The sequence below is a fragment of the Armigeres subalbatus genome, chromosome 2, assembly GCF_024139115.2.
Source record: "Armigeres subalbatus isolate Guangzhou_Male chromosome 2, GZ_Asu_2, whole genome shotgun sequence".
NCBI classification, from domain to species: domain Eukaryota; kingdom Metazoa; phylum Arthropoda; class Insecta; order Diptera; family Culicidae; genus Armigeres; species Armigeres subalbatus.
Genome location: NC_085140.1, coordinates 210,932,258 through 210,949,899, shown reverse-complemented (window position 1 = coordinate 210,949,899; position 17,642 = coordinate 210,932,258). Strand labels below are relative to the sequence as shown.

Below are 17,642 nucleotides of genomic sequence, written 5' to 3'. Positions count from 1 at the left end.
GTATTTCCAACAGGGATCCTATTTCTCTTAAATACTACCAGTGCTGGGAAAACTCAAAATCTCAGAACTTATGGATGATCAGAATTTACGGCTCTATCCCAGTGTGGGGATGTAATGCCAATAAGAAGAAGAAGAAGAAGATTAAATTGATGTTCATTTTGTAGAACACAATTGAGAATTTAGGTGATACAATTAACAGAATGCATATCCCTCATTTTTATTAATAATTTTATTTATTTTATATACCAATACATATGCACAAGAAAATTGATTATATCATGTTCAATTACATGACAGTTAATTATTTTCCTGAATGAAATCTTCAAAGTGTGCAACGTATGTATCATTGAGAACTACAGCTGTATATGATAACTTTTCGCTCAGTCGCAAAAATAGAATTTTCATTCTTGTGTTATTGGAGCGCGACTACATTGGCAATAGCTTCTCGATGAAAGACTAGCCATCAAACTAATGGGTCCTGACGGAAAACTTTTTTAACTTGGACTGAAACAAGCAAAACGATGAATGTGTTTTTTTTTCAATTTTATCAAACAAAACAATACTTTGACGATTGACCAGCAGTACAAATGTATGATCTCTCTTCTTTGTATCGTTCTTTCGACGCAAAACCGGAGATTTGCTAACAAGCATATGCAAATAAGTATTTGGCATGTTACCAGGGTTGAATGAGCGCCAAATGCTTGCCGACAACTGTGACGTAATTCCCATACCGGGCTAGGACTATGGATGTTTTCGGTGATTTTTTTAGCGGTCGTGTTTAGTCACACATTCACATACTAAACTTCCGCTGTACTGATTTCACAGTGTAAACGATTTTCTTCTCTAATGGAAATGATGCAATAAATTAGTGTTGTCACTTACCTCATTTTAGACCAACGTTCATCTGTAACTGGCTTGGATTCCTCAGCTGATAGTTCTTTCTCAACTAGCGATTCAGTGTTCAGGACCTTCTCTTCCACCGGCGTTATCTGAGCTTTCGCTTCTGCCTCGAAAAGCATTCGTTCTTCCGCTGGTGTTAACTCAAGTTGCTTATCAACGACCTTCTCTTCTTCACTGGTATTTAGCTGATCACGGTCTTCAAGTATCTTCTTCTCCTCGGCCGGCGTCAGTTCCAGTTCTTTTTGACCCTCTTTTAGCACTGGCAGATCAGTTTCTCTAGCAGAATCTTGTTTTTTCAAAACCGAATTATCAACACTTCCGGTGTCACTTTCTTCTGTCAGAGCCGACAATCGCGTTCGTCTAGCATCTTCATCCGATGAGGTAGAATCAATTGAGGAAATTGGAGCTAACAGACCTAGACTCGGAATTTTATCTTTATCTTTTTCGTCTTCTGAGGAATGTTGAAGAATTTCGTCTAGTCGTTTCTTACGATCCAGCATATCATTGGCAATCATTTCGTCTTGGAGTTGAAGGGAAATTTTGATTTTGTCGTTGCCTAACATTTCACCAACGATTGGATCGAAACCATCTACCTCATGTTGCCGTTTCAGTTTAGTTTCAAGTGGAAGTTTTGAATCGTTCTGTTCTTCTTTCTGTGGGACGTAGTCATCGATATCTTCATAGTGATGTTCTTTTTTCTTACGAGGCGCCTTTGGAGGTGGCTGAGGTTTAACTTCTTCCGGGACAATTTGCACGGCGTTGTCTGGAATTGTTGGTTTTACAACGTCATCCTTTGGTGGCTCAATTATTTCGTATCGCTCTTCTTCAACTTCCATTTTTTCCGCTGGCGTTTCAGTTTTAGCCGGTTCACTCGCAGCTTGTTGAGGTAACTCAATAATTTCATCAGGTACAACTGTTGTTGTTTCAAGCAAAGTTTTCTCGATTGCCTCTGTGTCCGATGTGTCCATAGCCTCATCGCTTGGTTGTCGTATAACATACGCTGGGATTTCGCGGTTTCCAAATCTAGGAGATTCACGTAACATTAGGATTTTATGATCTGGTAAATCTCTGGGTGGTTCTGAAGCGGCTTTTCGGCGTCTCAATGTATTCATTTGAACCTTGGCTTTATCAATTTGTTTATCGGCCATGGACTTCGCTCGCTCCAATGATCTACTAACAAAAGCTCTTGTGCGTTTACCTTTCCTTGTAAGACTATTACTAAAGCTCCTAATACTTGGGTGTTCATCGAGGAAGTGCTTGGCGTGCGCTCTAAATTCTTCTTTGAGGCTATTAGGTTCATGGGATGCAGCACGAGTTCTGCTACGCCTTGGTGAATTCGTTTCACCATCGCTAATCTCAGTAGTAATGGATGTTGCTGTCTCAGGTGTTATAGGCGGTTCATGAAGAGGTGAGTCAGTCTCCGTTGATTCAGTTGCTTCAAATCCATTTTCGGTTTTTGCCTTTTTCTCTTCGCGGGAGCTACCATCGATCAGTTGCTCTTCAACCTTGCGTCGACGGTTAACTGGGGATTGAGTGTAACGTAATATGACTTCAGGCTCATCATCTGGGCCAAGCGGGTTCTTGTAAAGGTGAGTCCATGGATATCCACCCTGGAAGTAAAAAATATAAATACAAATTTAAATATATTTATATAAAATAGTCAACGTTCAGCATTTGAGACACCATCTATGCTCCAAAACGCATAATAATTTTAACCACATGCTATGTTCTAATGCATGGCTGTTAGTTTTGACAATAATGTTTAACTCAACTGAGATTTTCGTATTTTATTAATACATATGAGGAAGCTGTTGCATATCTTTGAGGCTCATAGCACATGATGGTGGAAGTGACGAGAAAACCAGCCAATTTTTTTTTTGGAGTTTGTTGAGGAATCAATATGCCTTGGATCTTTGCTAATGGCTGATACCCGAGCAGTACACATGTGGTGTAAACTACCGTAATCTGAAAAAGGGACGTATACCATACTTGTTCAACCCACATCGCTGGCTGCGCTCCACGCCTTCTTGTACCTGCTGGATCGGAAGCGAATACCGTCTTTGCAGGGTTGCCGTCCGTCATTATTGCAATATGCCCTGCCCTTCGTACCCTTCCGGCTTTAGCTACCTTCTGGATGCTGAGTTCGACAAACATTATTAACAGCCGTTAGGAAGGATCCAAGGTAAACGAATTCATCGACCACCTCGAAGGTATCCCCGCCATTCGTAACACTGCTTCCAAGGCGGGCCCTGTCGTACTCGGTTCTGCCCACAAGCATGTACTTTCTCTTCGATGCATTCACCTCCAACTTTTTTTGCTTTACGTTTCAGGCGGGTGTGCAGTTCTGCCACATTTGCTACTGTCTGGCCGACAATGTTATCCGCGAAACAAAAAAATTGACTGGATCTGTTGAAAATCGTACCCCGGCTGTTACACCCGGGTCTCCGCATGACACCTTCTAGCGCAATGTTGTACCATAGGCACGAAAGTCTACCGCCCTGTCTTAATCCCCGGCGCGATTCGAACAAACTGGAGTGTTCGCCCGAAATCTTCACACAGTTTTGCACACTATCTACCGTTGCTTTGATCAGTCTGGTAAGCTTCCCAGGAAAGCTGTTCTCGTCCATGATTTTCCATAGCTCTACGCGGTCTATACTGTCGTATGCCGCCTTAAAATCAATGAACAGATGGTGCGTTGGGACCTGGTATTCACGGCATTTTTGAAGGATTTGACGTAGAGTAAAGATCTGGTCCGTTGTCGAGCGGCTGTCAACGAAGCCAGCTTGATAACTTCCCACGAACTCATTTACTATTAGTGATAGACGACGGAAGATAATCTGGGAAATCACTTTGTAGGCGGCATTAAGGATGGTGATCGCTCGAAAGCTTATCGCCTTTCTTGAAGATGGGGCATATGACCCCTTCCTTCCACTTCTCCGGTAAATGTTCAGTTTCCCAGATTCTGACAATCAATTTGTGCAGGCAAGTGGCCAGCTTTTCCGGGCCCATCTTGATGAGCTCAGCTCCGATACCATCCTTAACAGCTGCTTTATTAGTCTTTAGCTGTTGGATGGCATCCTTAACTTCCCTCAAGGTGGGAACTGGTTGGCTTCCATCGTTCGCTTAACTGATGTAGTCATCTCCTCCGCTGCCTTGATTTTCACTGCTTGTACTCTCAGTGAAATTTAAATGTTCTCGTAGTGCTGCTTCCACCTTTCGATCACCACACGTTCGTCCGTCAAGATGCTCCCATCCTTATCATTTGCACATCCCGGCTCGCGGCACAAAGCCTTTGTGGGATGCGTTGAGCTTCTGATATTACTTGCGTGATTCTTGAGAACGGCAGAGCTGTTCCATCTCCTCGCATTCCGCTTCTTCCAGGCGGCGTTTCTTCTCCTGAAAAAGGCGGGTCTGCTATCTCCGCTTCCGTCTATAACGTGTAGCATTCTGCAGGGTCCCTTGCTGTTGTGCGATCGCCAACGCGTTCTTCTCCTCAAGAATCTGTTCGCACTCTTCCTCAAACCAATCGTTCCGTCAACTTCGTCCCACATACCCGACGTTGTTCTCCGCTGCGTCGTCAATGGCTGCTTTAACTGTACTCCAGCAGTCGTCAATAGGCGCCCCATCGAGCTCACCCTCTTCCGGCAACGCTGCCTCGAGATGCTGCAGTGGCGACATCAGGTTGCTCAAGTCGCCCTAGGTCGTACCACGGCGGTCGTCGGTATTTTGACGGAGAGTTTTGGGCGCAGTTTAACCAGATAGTGATCAAAGACGATGTCAGCGTCATGATATGTCCTGACGTCGATAATATCGGCGAAGTGCCGTCCATCAATCAGAACGTGGTCGATTTGTAATTCTGTCTGCGGTGGTGATCTCCAAATGTATAGATACGGAAGGCTGTGTTGGAAGTAGGTGCTGCGAATGGTCATATTCTTGAGGGCAGCGAAATCAGTCAGTCGTAGCCCAAGTAGCACGCGTAACATCTTTCAAATAGCTGTTTGTTCCTAATAAATTCCCGGTTATCGGCTGTTCGGCCACATTGAGAGTTGACGTAAAGTCAATATCAACTTCTCTCCTCAAACAGCCTAGATAGCCGTGTGGTGTCGGCAGCTGGTTGTCTGGCTAACAATAACGCTCCGTATTGCCTGTTCCAGTGGTAGAATTCCACCATACAGGTGACCCCTAATTCTTGATGTAATGCGGCTTTATGCTTACCGTGCCTACGAATGAATGGTTAGAAGGGTCTAATAAAAACCCAACCGCTAACGGAGCCTGTGCTGCCGCTAACCGCAAGTCGAGCACATCTGTATATGGAGACCCATATACAGATGGGCTTGACTTGCGGTTAGCGGCAGTGTGAAGCATCAGGGCACCCTTCACAGTATTGAGCCCTTACTGCGCTAAACGGAGCTATGGCGTAGTTGACTTTTGCTTCTCCGAAATAATCGACTACTCATATTGTATCTCAACTTGAGGTTAAATAAGGGTGGCATTATGAGTATGTTTTTATTTAGTTTTTCATCAAATTGTCACCTATATGGATTCGCTTTATGCGTTTTTCACAGTGTACTCTGTGTTTCGCCTTTGACGATCTTGATACCATACCGACTTGGTTTCGTCGTTGCTGTTCACATAAATATTGAAGTTGTGGAGTGTATTATCTTAATTTGCAATGGCTACAGTTAAGATAGCTCAAATCAATCTTCAGCATAAAAGAACAGCAACGATTAATCTTTGTAGACTTATGCAAAATGGCAAATCCCAAGTGGCTTTGGTGCAGGAACCCTATTTTCGCAAGGGTAGCTTCTACCTAGGTAACCTAGTGAACCCGGTTTTTGCTGCTTCCAGTAAAGAAATGGCAAACTCTCGATCAATGCCGCGTGCATGTGTGCTTGTTAACAATGCTATTGTTGCTACACTTATCTCTTAACTAACAACCAGAGATGTATGTGCTGTCACAATTGATGCAACTGGCGGAACTCCCGTCAGGAAATACGTCTATTGTTCGGTTTATTTACCACATGATGAACCATTCCCTACGGATGCTTTCAAACGAGTTGTCATATATTGCACTTCAAAAGGCCTTCCGCTAATTGACGGCAGTGATGCTAATGCTCATCACATCATCTGGGGTAGCTCGGATATCAATCTGAGCTTGATGGAATACTTAAGTAGTACCGAACTTAGTTTACTTAACATAAGCAATCGCCCAACCTTGAGACGTATAGTGGCTAGAAATCGTACATACTTTGGACTCCGCAAGACACTCCGATCGAATAGAGTTCGCCGCCGTACCAAACTGACAATCTACAAAACGCTCATTAGACCGGTAGTCCTCTACGGACACGAGACCTGGACGATGCTCGTGGAGGACCAACGCGCACTCGGAGTTTTCGAAAGGAAAGTGCTGCGTACTATCTATGGTGGGGTGCAGATGGCGGACGGTACGTGGAGGAGGCGAATGAACCACGAGTTGCATCAGCTGTTGGGAGAACCATCCATCGTTCACACCGCGAAAATCGGACGACTGCGGTGGGCCGGGCACGTAGCCAGAATGTCGGACAATAACCCGGTGAAAATGGTTCTCGACAACGATCCGACGGGCACAAGAAGGCGAGGTGCGCAGCGGGCAAGGTGGATCGATCAGGTGGAAGATGACTTGCGGACCCTCCGTAGACTGCGTGGCTGGCGACGTGTAGCCATGGGCCGAGCCGAATGAAGAAGACTCTTATATACCACACAGGCCACTTCGGCCTTAGTCTGAATAAATAATAAAAATAATAACCTTTATGATATCTAATAGAGCAGAGGTGTTAGACATAACCCTTTGATGCAATAGAATCAGCCACGAGTTGACGAATTGGCATGTGTCAGATGAGGAATCGATATCTGACCATCGCTACATCTACTTTGATCATTTGAATGTTACTACGCAGACCTTGCGTTTTAGAAATCCTCGTTCAACCAACTGGGATCTCTATACAGATTGCTCTCGACAAAATTTCATGGTTATCTACCAACCATTGAAACTCCTACCAACTTGGATGATTCCGTTGATACTACAATGTTGCATATCGTGGAAGCTTTGCGTTCTGTGAAAACCTCAAGAGGAACCCCGTGGTAGAATTCCGAATTGGCTAAACTCAGGAAGCAGTGCAGAAGGAGTTAGAACAGACGCCACTCAGCAAGGACGGAGTCTTTCAAGGCGGCTCGGAAAGCCTACAAGAAGGCTCTTCGATATGCTGAACGATCCGACTGGAAAAACCTTTGTGCAAATGTTTCCAATTTGAGTGAAGCCCCCCAGCCAACACAAAGTCGCATATGCTAGCGAATAAGTATACATGGTGGAGGCGATATAGGCGCATGTCTCCATTTGACTGCATGCAAAATGTGCGTATATAACCTCCACTTTGTACACTTATTCGCTATGATATACGATCTTGTGTTTGCTGGGCAGTAGGTTAAATAAAATTCTTGCGAGATCCAAGGATTTCCAAGTTGGCGAAATTCGCAAGCCAAATGGCGACTACACTTCTTCTGACGAGGAAGCATTAGAGCATCTATTTGATACACACTTCCCTGGATGTGTCGATATAACACCTTCGGATGTTGCTGATGTCTTTTCATGTAGCTACGGGTCTTGGGATCAGGCTCGTAGAATCATAACTACTGAATCGATTCAATGGGCTCTTAACAGTTTTGCTCCTTACAAATCTCCAGAAGAATGGATGGGATGGGATGGAATCTATCCCGTTCTTCTTCAGAGGGGTTTTAAGCATATCAAACATGTTTTGAAAAAAACTTTCAGTATGCAGTTTTGCTACTGGGTATATTCCCATATCCTGACGGGATGTCACTGTAAAGTTTATCCCAAAAGGAGGACGTGCTTCGTATGAAGTAGCGAAAAGTTTTAGACCCATCAGTCTGACCTCATTTCTTTTGAAATGCTTAGAACATATTATCGATCATCACATTCGTGATGACTGTTTGGCAAACATGCCTCTTCATGTTAATCAATATGCTTATCAATCTGGAAAGACCACCGTGAATATTATACACAAGGTTGTCTACGATATCGAGAAAGCATTTGCTCAAAAGCAATCATGCTTGGATGCGTTCTTAGATATTGAGGGTGCCTTTGACAACGTTTCGATGCAATATTGGAAGCCGCACGTTGTCATGGGCTCTTTAATATAATAACCAAATGGATTCATCAGATGCTTAAAAACCGACATCTCTACTCGATATTACGTCAAGCAGCGATTAGGAAATTAAGTGTCTACGGGTGCTCTCAAGGGAGTATTATCTCCACTTTTGTGGAATCTCGTTGCAGATACGCTATTGAGGTTACTCAATAATGGTGGTTTTCCTACCTATGGATTTGCCGACGACTAAGTATCTAACATTGATAGTCGGTTTGTGTATTACTACTTTAAAAAAAATATTAAAAAATCGTTTTTGAGAAAATCGATTTTTAAGTTTTAATTTCAATGATTGAACTTTTTTTTCACATAGTATATTTTTTTCACATAGCCCCAATAATTACCTAAAACCTTGCTGAAGACATCAAAACGATCTGACAAGTCGTTTTCAAGTTAACCCTCTAGTGTCAAAGACCGCCTTTAGACGGGGTATTTTGATTATTTTTTGTAATTTTAAATTGATCAGATTTTGAAAAGTTTTTAATGTTGATCAATGATATAAAATTCATATTTAAATGTGATTTAATGAAAATTTAAAAATTTCAATAAGTCAGCATAATAATTATGTTGAAAAATCAAAAAAGATTAATAGATTCAAGAAATGATTTAATTGGATGAAAAACTTGAAAAACAAAATTCTAAAAATTCGAAGAGTGAAATTGATAAAATCGTGAATTAAAAATTGTTAATGCCCAAACTGTGTTTAGATCAATTTTAGAAAGCAAAATATTGATTTTGAGCGAAAACAAAAATTTGGGTTGTAGAGGGTTAAATTTTTTAAAAGTGTTCAATATGTTTTCGCTTAGGCTCTTGTCAAAATTTAGGCTAGAGTCAAAATGGCAAACCAATGATGCAAATTATGTTTTTTTTATCACAAAGAATGTATATGCAAAATTTCAGGGAAATTAAAAATACAAAATTGAAATCTCGAATAAAAAAATCATGATTTCACAGAGCAATTCTCTTTGGTAAAAAGGAGCCCAGACAACTAATGAAAATTCTAGTAAAGACTTTACTAATGCGCAGTAGAACGATTTTCGACATTGTATATTTTTGAAGTGCGAGTGTTTTGGTAATATAGGCGATGCGATCTTTTAAAGGCAGTTGAGAGTCTAATAACAGACCCAGATCTTTAACAACAGATTCTCGTCTAATAACTGTAGATCCGATTTTGTAACAAAAGTCAATCACAGACCGCTTACGAAAAAATGAAATTACAGAACATTTATCACCGTTGAGGACCATGCGATTAGTCTCACACCATTTAGATATAGGGTAAGTGTACCGGTTTTGGCCACCTTAGTGCCTAATTTGGCCAACCCTGAAAAATGCATATTTTCCAACAACGATCGATCAGTTTCAACACCAAAGAAGCATAAGAGATATATCTCTTGTTAGAGCTAATAAAACCCTCGAAAATTGCGTAATATTGGAGTTACATGAGAAACTGGCCAAATTAGGAACATGGACAAAAATTGTTCACTTACCCTACTACTAGAAATATCAACGGACCTTAGTGGCTCCCTTGTGGTACACCTGAGATAACATCTACATATTGCGAGGTAGTGTCTCCAATGGTGTTAGACCAGTTAGATAAGATTCAAGCCAGTACAGAAAGGATCTAGGAAAACCTAGGCGATCAAACTTCCATTGATTTTATGGACTACGATTGATTTTATGGTAGCCGAAAAATCAGTGTAAATAGAGTCTACTTGATATCTTTTCTGCAAAGCTTGAGCAATCAACGATATGTAGAGAGTCAAATTCGTGTTGGTTGAACGCCTTGGTATAAACCCATGTTAATGCTCGGAGATAATTTCTTGACAATTGTGGAGTAGAAACTTGTAGACTAGGTGCTTGCTCGAATAATTTTGAAGTGGCGCATAATGCGACTGCACCACAATAATTGCTGACTTCATGCTAAATATTTTTCCAACCAAATTCAGTTGGATTAATTAAATACAAATTCATGGAGGATTTTGGGTTTCATTGGTAGAACAGCAGTGAATATTCGAGTTAACTACGTGCAACATTGTTTTATGGAGTAAATAGAATCAGGTACTATTCAATTGAAACTTTCAAACTGTTAAAAGCATTAACCACAAGCAGAAGAATTATTAAACAGTATTCAATCATTCTTCAAAAAAGCTGCATTGGAACAATCTTTCCCTAGCATTTGTTAACATCGCTTTTCTCTGCAATAGAATATAAATTGGCCGATACCTTACTTCACTTACCTGTTCCTTTGACTTTTCCACTTCTTTCCATAGATAGGTTTGTGGGGGAATTGCTGGTTTTTCATGATGATCTCCCTTTTCGTCGTCATCATGCGTTATAGCTGTCGTGTTTACTGCAATTAACTCACTGGAAGCTGTCAGTGGTGGTTCGTCATTTGACTCTGTTTCTTTCGCGTGTAATTTTAAAGATACTTCTTCTGTAGCATCTATTGGGCTAGGGGTAGTTGCTGCTGTTTCAGTAAGCGATAAATCCATTGGCGCAGGTTGCTCCGATTCATCTTCCTCAACTTCGATTTCCTCGTCTGCCTCACCAGATTCTTCATCATCTTCGTCTCCTTCTTCCTCTTCATTGTCTTCTTCTTCTTCGTCTTCTACTGCTTCTTCATCTTCTACTTCTTCTTCAACTTCCTCTTCTTCTACTACCTCATCTTCCCCTTCGATGACATCTTCTTCAATTTCAGATTTATGGCGTTGACTGGCAGCGGGGGTTTCAGTCTGCAATGTGTCTTTTTGGTTAGCATTTTCGTCTACACCAGTCGTATTTTTTTGGAGTTCAGCCTTAACTTTGCTGATCCCTCCCAATCGCTGCTCTTCAAGCACGGTTGATTCCTTTTCCCCAGCACTCCGCAAAGACACTAAAGAAAACAGGAGAAGATAAAAATATTGTTAAGCTTTAGTGTAAATGTAGTTTGTATATCTGACAAATTTGGATTTTAAGTTTCATTTTGTACTTATTAGCAACCAAAAATCTGTAAAAATGTATATATCGTATGTATTTAACCGACAATTTTTTTTCGGAAATATGGTTAAAAATACGCAGAATATAAGCACTGGTGCGAAATATTTTCAGATATTTAATATACTGTTATCCGGGTTAATATGTGACAGTATTTTTAAATCACAGTTCAATGCGAGGAATAGTGGTAATAAACCATAGAGGAAGATTTTTGCTACGGTCCTGTTTGTTCTCGCTCCCAAACATGTTGGGTACACAGCTGTCAAAACGTACTCATGATATACAAATGCAAAAATTGTAACTTGGCTTAGAAACCTCGCAGTTAATAATTATGGAAGAGCTTGATGAACACTAAGCTGCGAGGTGGCAATGACCCAGTGAGGAATGTAATGCCAATGGAGAAGAAGCATGAGCTTCTAAAACGTGCTAATTTCGATTTACCACTACATAGTTTTCAAACAAATGCAGAGTCATCATAAAACATTCTTAATTTCAAACATCAATTCCCCTTCTATAATTTGTATGCTCTTTTTCTGCCTCTTTTTCTTATGGTTGAGCATGATAAAAACATTAACATGTGGCAACTAGGTTCTGGTAGGAGCGTTACTTTTTGAAACGTAAGAAACGTTTTCTTACCACAGGTGAGTACAAGTAATAAAAGTGACATGACATATTTACAGAGCTAGGTCATGTTCAAGGTTAGTGAGGTTATTTCCGGTCTAAGAAATGAACGAATCGGAAATTTTCTCTATTTTCTTGGATATAAGAGATCTAGAGTTTCCATCCCGGGACATCCCGGGACGAAAAATCCCGGGATTTAGGAAAAATCGGGATTTCCCGATTCCCGGGATATTATTTTTGAAATCCCGAAAATCCCGGGATACCCGGGACAAAAAATCTTTTTTTTCTTCAGGCTTACTAATGGTGTGTTATGTTCACAATTTGTATTTGCATTGAACGCCCAACGCCAAGGGGAACTCCCTCATAAAGAAAACACATAACTAGAGTTTTCTTTACTACTGACTGATACTTCTGCCAGCAACTGTAGCTCTCTTATATCTAAACAACAAATATCTACAATATATCGCTAGCTAACAATATTCCTTGATAATACAAAAAAGCAGATACATCTAACTGGTTCCTGCTTATCTTCCGTCTACAAAGATGAGTCGCGCACTATCTGATACATATTTCAGCATTTCTCTACACAGCCTGACATATTTTGTAAATTTACATTCATTTTGGGAGCATAAAAAAGGACACAAAAATAAAGAAAAATAATTTTAAATCTAAATTGATTTAATTCATTGATTGATGTGAATATAGTTTCAATAAATCAAATAAAGTTTATATTTGCTTTTCTATTTTATTTTATTTTGCGATTCTATTTTACGCGTAATTTAATTATCATTTGTGCAAGCCTCGTAAATCTTTTCGGTCCGCCTGACACCGAGCTAGTCATCCTGATCTCTTCGTCCCCTATGTTTATTTTTTGGTCCGAGTTCCTTCAGGATTTCTGCTGATCAGCTCCTGAATGTTTTGGATTAAAGCTCTTCTTAAACTTTTGCTGATCTGCCCCGATAAATTCGGTACGACGCTACCCATGATTAACAGTCAATTGATGATCCAGATCGCCACGCGACTTATACAACCGATTCATGGATCCTGTACTGCGATTACGTCAAAGATTAGTTACTCACTTAGTTGGTTTTTGATAAAGTCTTTGGGACTAGTTTATCGACACTTAGTTGTAGATCTGGAACCATTCATGAGCCTATAACCTGTTGATGAATAGGGGGAGCTGTAACCAGTGACGGGAAATGTCATTTCGATGTCATGGGATTAATTTGCTAATAACTTTTTTCACACATTATTTATTATAGAACCCTAAAACTTTTTCCAATAGGTCATTTCTCTAAATCTGATATTGGCGGCGTGAGAGCCGAATTAGTGTCAAATGACATTAATGTCATGACATTCCGTGACATTTTTTTAAATTCGCTCTCATGGCTTAGACTTTGTATTTAGAACAATGATTTGTTCGACAAAGTTCTAGGATCTTTTGAGCATTGAATGTTAATAAAAGAATCGGAATTGTAATAACTTCTGAAAAAAGTTATTAGCAAATTAGTAATTGCAATCCCACGACATTTTTTTGACATTTCCCGTCACTGGCTGTAACTGCTGGTAGAAGTATCAGTCAGTAACCTGCAATGGAGTATAGGGTACTCTACTATTGTGTTTTCTTTGTGACTCGTGAGCTCATGGTCCCAGTATGATTCCACAGCGCATCTTCCGTCTACATCGAGGTGTCTGACACTACCTAGCAGAGCATAAAATATTCATATTCATGAAGCAATTTCAGTCCGAATTTTGACAAACATTGCATGATTATTCAAAACATAGAATGACATAGTCAGACGAATACTCCACCAGCTCATTCATTCGGCTGTCAATGAATGTGCTTACTATGTGCAGAAAAAACATAATTAGCATTGTTTATATTGATGTTTACCGTTGAAAGTGCCTCGTGGATGAAAATCGGATTCAGTTCTTGAAGATTCATTTAAAACTTGTTCAGATTTCAGATAATTTATCAATTTGTAGAACGTACATAAATATTCGATGACTTATATTCAATCGAATATTGACAGTCCAGAACCGACTGGAGAAGAGAGGTAGACGTCACCAAAAATTTTCGATTATTTTACACTCTGCTACCTAGTATAAGGCATTTTATGAGACAGATCGAAACAGCTGTTTTTCTCGTGTTTATCTACTTTGACAATTAGTGGGAGCCCGTTTGTTTGGTCAATTCGCGCTGAACATTCCGATGGGTCCCATCATCAATTCTGTCTGTTTTACTTTTCGTCTACCCGGGTTTTAGAACAAAGTTTTTCATGTAATTCTTAAAACGTGTCGTTAGATTATTCATATCATTGCATTCTAAGCATGAAATGCTGAAGAAAACACGAAAGAAAAGCAAAACGTTACAAACATTATTTTGTGTTCGGACCTAACGAAATGTTCACGTAGAATCATACCAAAACAAAACATTAGAAGTAAATAATCGGGCCACCGCGAAACGTCTCATAAAATGCCTTATTGCCACAGAACATATGCTGCTTGAATTAAAACTTAGAAATGGTCTAAATCCAATATATAATACAAACAATCAAGCCTACTTCGACGGACAGCGAACGCGTCTTTTCGAACTCGGCAAACATTTGATCCAGAAACCCTACTTTCCGATACAAACACAAATACTATTTGTTTTTTGAAGTCAAACCAAGGATCGATTTAAATTGAAATTGAATTTAGCTTTAATTTGAATTCTGTATCATCTGGCCTATCTAAAATATGAACTTCATCCCCAAACTTCGAAAAAACACTTTTTCAAAACAAAAAATAATGTTTTTTAAAATATCGCAAATTCCCAGGATCCCGGGATTTCCCGGGATATACAAGAATTTTCATCCCGAATCCCGGGACAGCAAACATGGCCGGGAAATGGAAACTCTAAAGAGAATTATCTGTTAGCCTCATGCTACGCGAATGAAAAAGGGTAACTTTGCTAAAAAACCTCGCAGTCAATAAATGCAATGTTTTCAATGAACACTAAAATGAAAGGCGATTTTGTGCTAGTCGGAGAATTTTTTTAGACTTTATTTCAGTGATGCTTTGTTGGAGATGTAATGTTAACGAAAAAATAATAGGAAGAAGTTTTCCTATTAAAGAAGAATACAGAATAATAGGAAGAACACTTAGGGTGTGGGAAAGGTATTTTTTTTTGTATTTGTAGGGTTCACGGAAAATCCATGAAAATAATCATAAATATGGTTTGGAAAAAGCATATAAGCGTAACCTCAATTCATCTGGTTGAATAATACATTCTTATAAGTCTTATAAAAATAATCAATTGAGGAGTTAGAATCGTAAATTGTTATTAGAATAATAAATTCTTATCATAATCAACTCGTATTAGAATTATACATTTTTAATAGACTAATATTTTCTTGAACAATATTGTTAAGACGTTTTATTAATTATAAATTCTTATTAGAATTCAAAATTGCTATTAGCATTAGACATTCTTATTGAAATTATAAATTCTTGTTAGTTCTTGTAACACCTTTCCTAACACTTATATCAATCATAAATAGCGGTTATGTAAGTCTGTATTTAAAATCAGAAAATCCTGATTTAGAAGTTGCGATTTATGAAAATTCTAATTTGTTTTTACTCATTGTAAGCTTTGTAATCTTCTCAATTGGAGTTTTTTTTTACCTTTCAGGACTCGCACCGTTGTAAAACCTTTGAAAAAGCACGCTTGTCATTCATTACTGTAGAGAGATTGCGTGAGTGATCCAGAACTATGCAAACTTTGTTTAATGAATTTTAATGCTTCCAGTGAGTAAGCATTTCGCTCTTTGAAGGAAGCACCACGGCCACATTAGAGACAACGGACTGTGCAATGTCCAATTTTTGTTTACGAAAACTTTTTCGACTGAGGTTGGAAATCGAACCCATGCTCCGCTTTACATTGGGATTGAATGCCCATCAACACTAACCACACGGCTACAAAGCTCACAATAAATTATATGGATTCATTTATTTCAGCAATGGGAAATAGTTTTAGGTCCTGGAATAAATTACATGATTTTCAAACAAAATAAGTGCCATTAGTCATATCCTAAGAATTCAGTCTTGTAAAATGTCATCTGCGTGTCATTTGACTAATTTGTTCATGACTTGCTCTAGAATCCATTTATTTATTTATCATCAGACTAAGGCCGGAGTGGCCTGTGCTGCACATAAAAGACTTCTCCATTCAGCTCGGTTCATGGCTGCACGTCGCCAACCACGCCGTCAGAGGAGGGTCCGCAAATCGTCCTTCACCTGATCGATCCACCTTGCCCGCTGTGCACCTCGCCTTCTTGTTCCCGTCGGATCGTTGTCGAGAACCATTTTCACCGGATTACTGTCCGACATTCTGGCTACGTGCCCGGCCCACCGCAGTCTTCCGATTTTCGCGGTGTGAACGATGGATGGTTCTCCCAACAGCTGATGCAACTCGTGGTTCATTCGCCTCCTCCACGTACCGTCCGCCATCTGCAACCCACCATAGATGGTACGCAACACTTTCCTTTCGAAAACTCCCAGTGCGCGTTGGTCCTCCACGAGCATCGTCCAGGTCTCGTGTCCGTAGAGGACTACCGGTCTAATGAGCGTTTTGTAGATTGTCAGTTTGGTACGGCGGCGAACTCTATACGATCGAAGCGTCTTGCGGAGTCCAAAGTACGTACGATTTCTAGCCACTATGCGTCTCCGAATTTCTCTGCTGGTATCGTTATCGGCGGTCACCAGTGAGCCCAAGTACACGAATTCTTCAACCACCTCGATTTCGTCACCACCGATAGAAACTCGTGGTGGGTGGCTCACATTGACCTCTCTTGAGCCTCTTCCTATCATGTACTTCGTCTTCGACGTGTTGATGACTAGTCCAATCCGTTTAGCTTCGCTTTTCAGTCTGATGTAGGCTTCCTCCATCCTCTCAAAGTTACGTGCCATGATATCAATGTCGTCGGCGAAACCAAATAACTGGACGGACTTCGTGAAAATCGTACCACTCGTGTCAATCCCTGCCCTTCGTATTACTACCTCCAAAGCGATGTTGAATAGCAGACACGTAAGAACATCACCTTGCCGTAACCCTCTGGGCGTTTCAAAGGGACTCGAGAATGCCCCTAAAACTCGAACTATGCACAGCACCCGATCCATGTTCGCCTTGATCAACCGTATCAGTTTATCCGGAAATCCTTTTTCGTGCATTAGCTGCCATAGCTGATCCCGATCGATTGTATCATATGCGGCTTTGAAGTCGATAAATAGATGATGTGTGGGCACGTTGTATTCGCGGCATTTCTGCAATACCTGACGTATGGTGAACACCTGGTCTGTGGTAGAGCGTTCACCCATAAATCCCGCCTGGTACTGCCCCACGAACTCTCTTGCAATTGGTGTTAGTCGACGGCATAAAATTTGGGAGAGTACCTTGTAGGCGGCGTTCAGCAATGTGATTGCGCGGTAGTTGCTACAATCCAGCTTATCGCCCTTTTTGTAGATGGGACACACGACACCTTCCATCCACTCCTGCGGAAGAACCTCATCCTCCCAAACCTTGGTAATCACCCAATGCAGCGCTATAGCCAGTGCTTCACCACCGTGTTTAAACAGCTCTCCTGGTAGTTGGTCAACTCCAGGGGCTTTGTTGTTTTTCAGCGGGCCGGATATTTACCTCATAATTTTAGATGTACTCATACCGCGTGAGTAGTGCTATGTTTTTGTCCGAGGGTACATTGCTCTAAATATAACATATGAGACTGGAGAGTGAAATCACTCAAAAATGTCACGTGTCATTTGACATAATGTCATTTGAATGACATTTTGCCTCCCACGCCTCAGATTACATATTTCCAGCAATGTCTTGTAAGACAAAGTCGCAGGCATATTTAAGCGCTATAAGTTCGTCACACTTGATTATTGATAGATAACTTCTGAAAAAAG

The 17,642-nt window shown here is 40.5% G+C and overlaps 2 protein-coding genes across 6 annotated transcripts in view; one reads left to right on the top strand and one right to left on the bottom strand.

Annotated features, from left to right (window-relative positions):
• The window catches only part of LOC134211576 (negative elongation factor E), a 133,801-nt gene that overhangs the window by 43,013 nt on the left and 73,146 nt on the right, over positions 1–17,642 (top strand). The window lies entirely within an intron of this gene.
• Positions 1–17,642, bottom strand: part of LOC134211574 (trichohyalin) — a 68,730-nt gene that overhangs the window by 25,726 nt on the left and 25,362 nt on the right. For 4 of the 5 annotated variants that reach the window (XM_062688571.1, XM_062688572.1, XM_062688570.1 and 1 more), the window contains exons 2-3: positions 10,331–10,974; positions 883–2,510 (exon numbers count right to left, since the gene is read on the bottom strand). In XM_062688571.1, coding sequence (XP_062544555.1) covers positions 883–2,510; positions 10,331–10,974 — 2,272 coding nt within the window. The remainder of the gene's footprint in view (positions 1–882; positions 2,511–10,330; positions 10,975–17,642) is intronic. The other variant, XM_062688568.1, reaches the window with a different exon arrangement.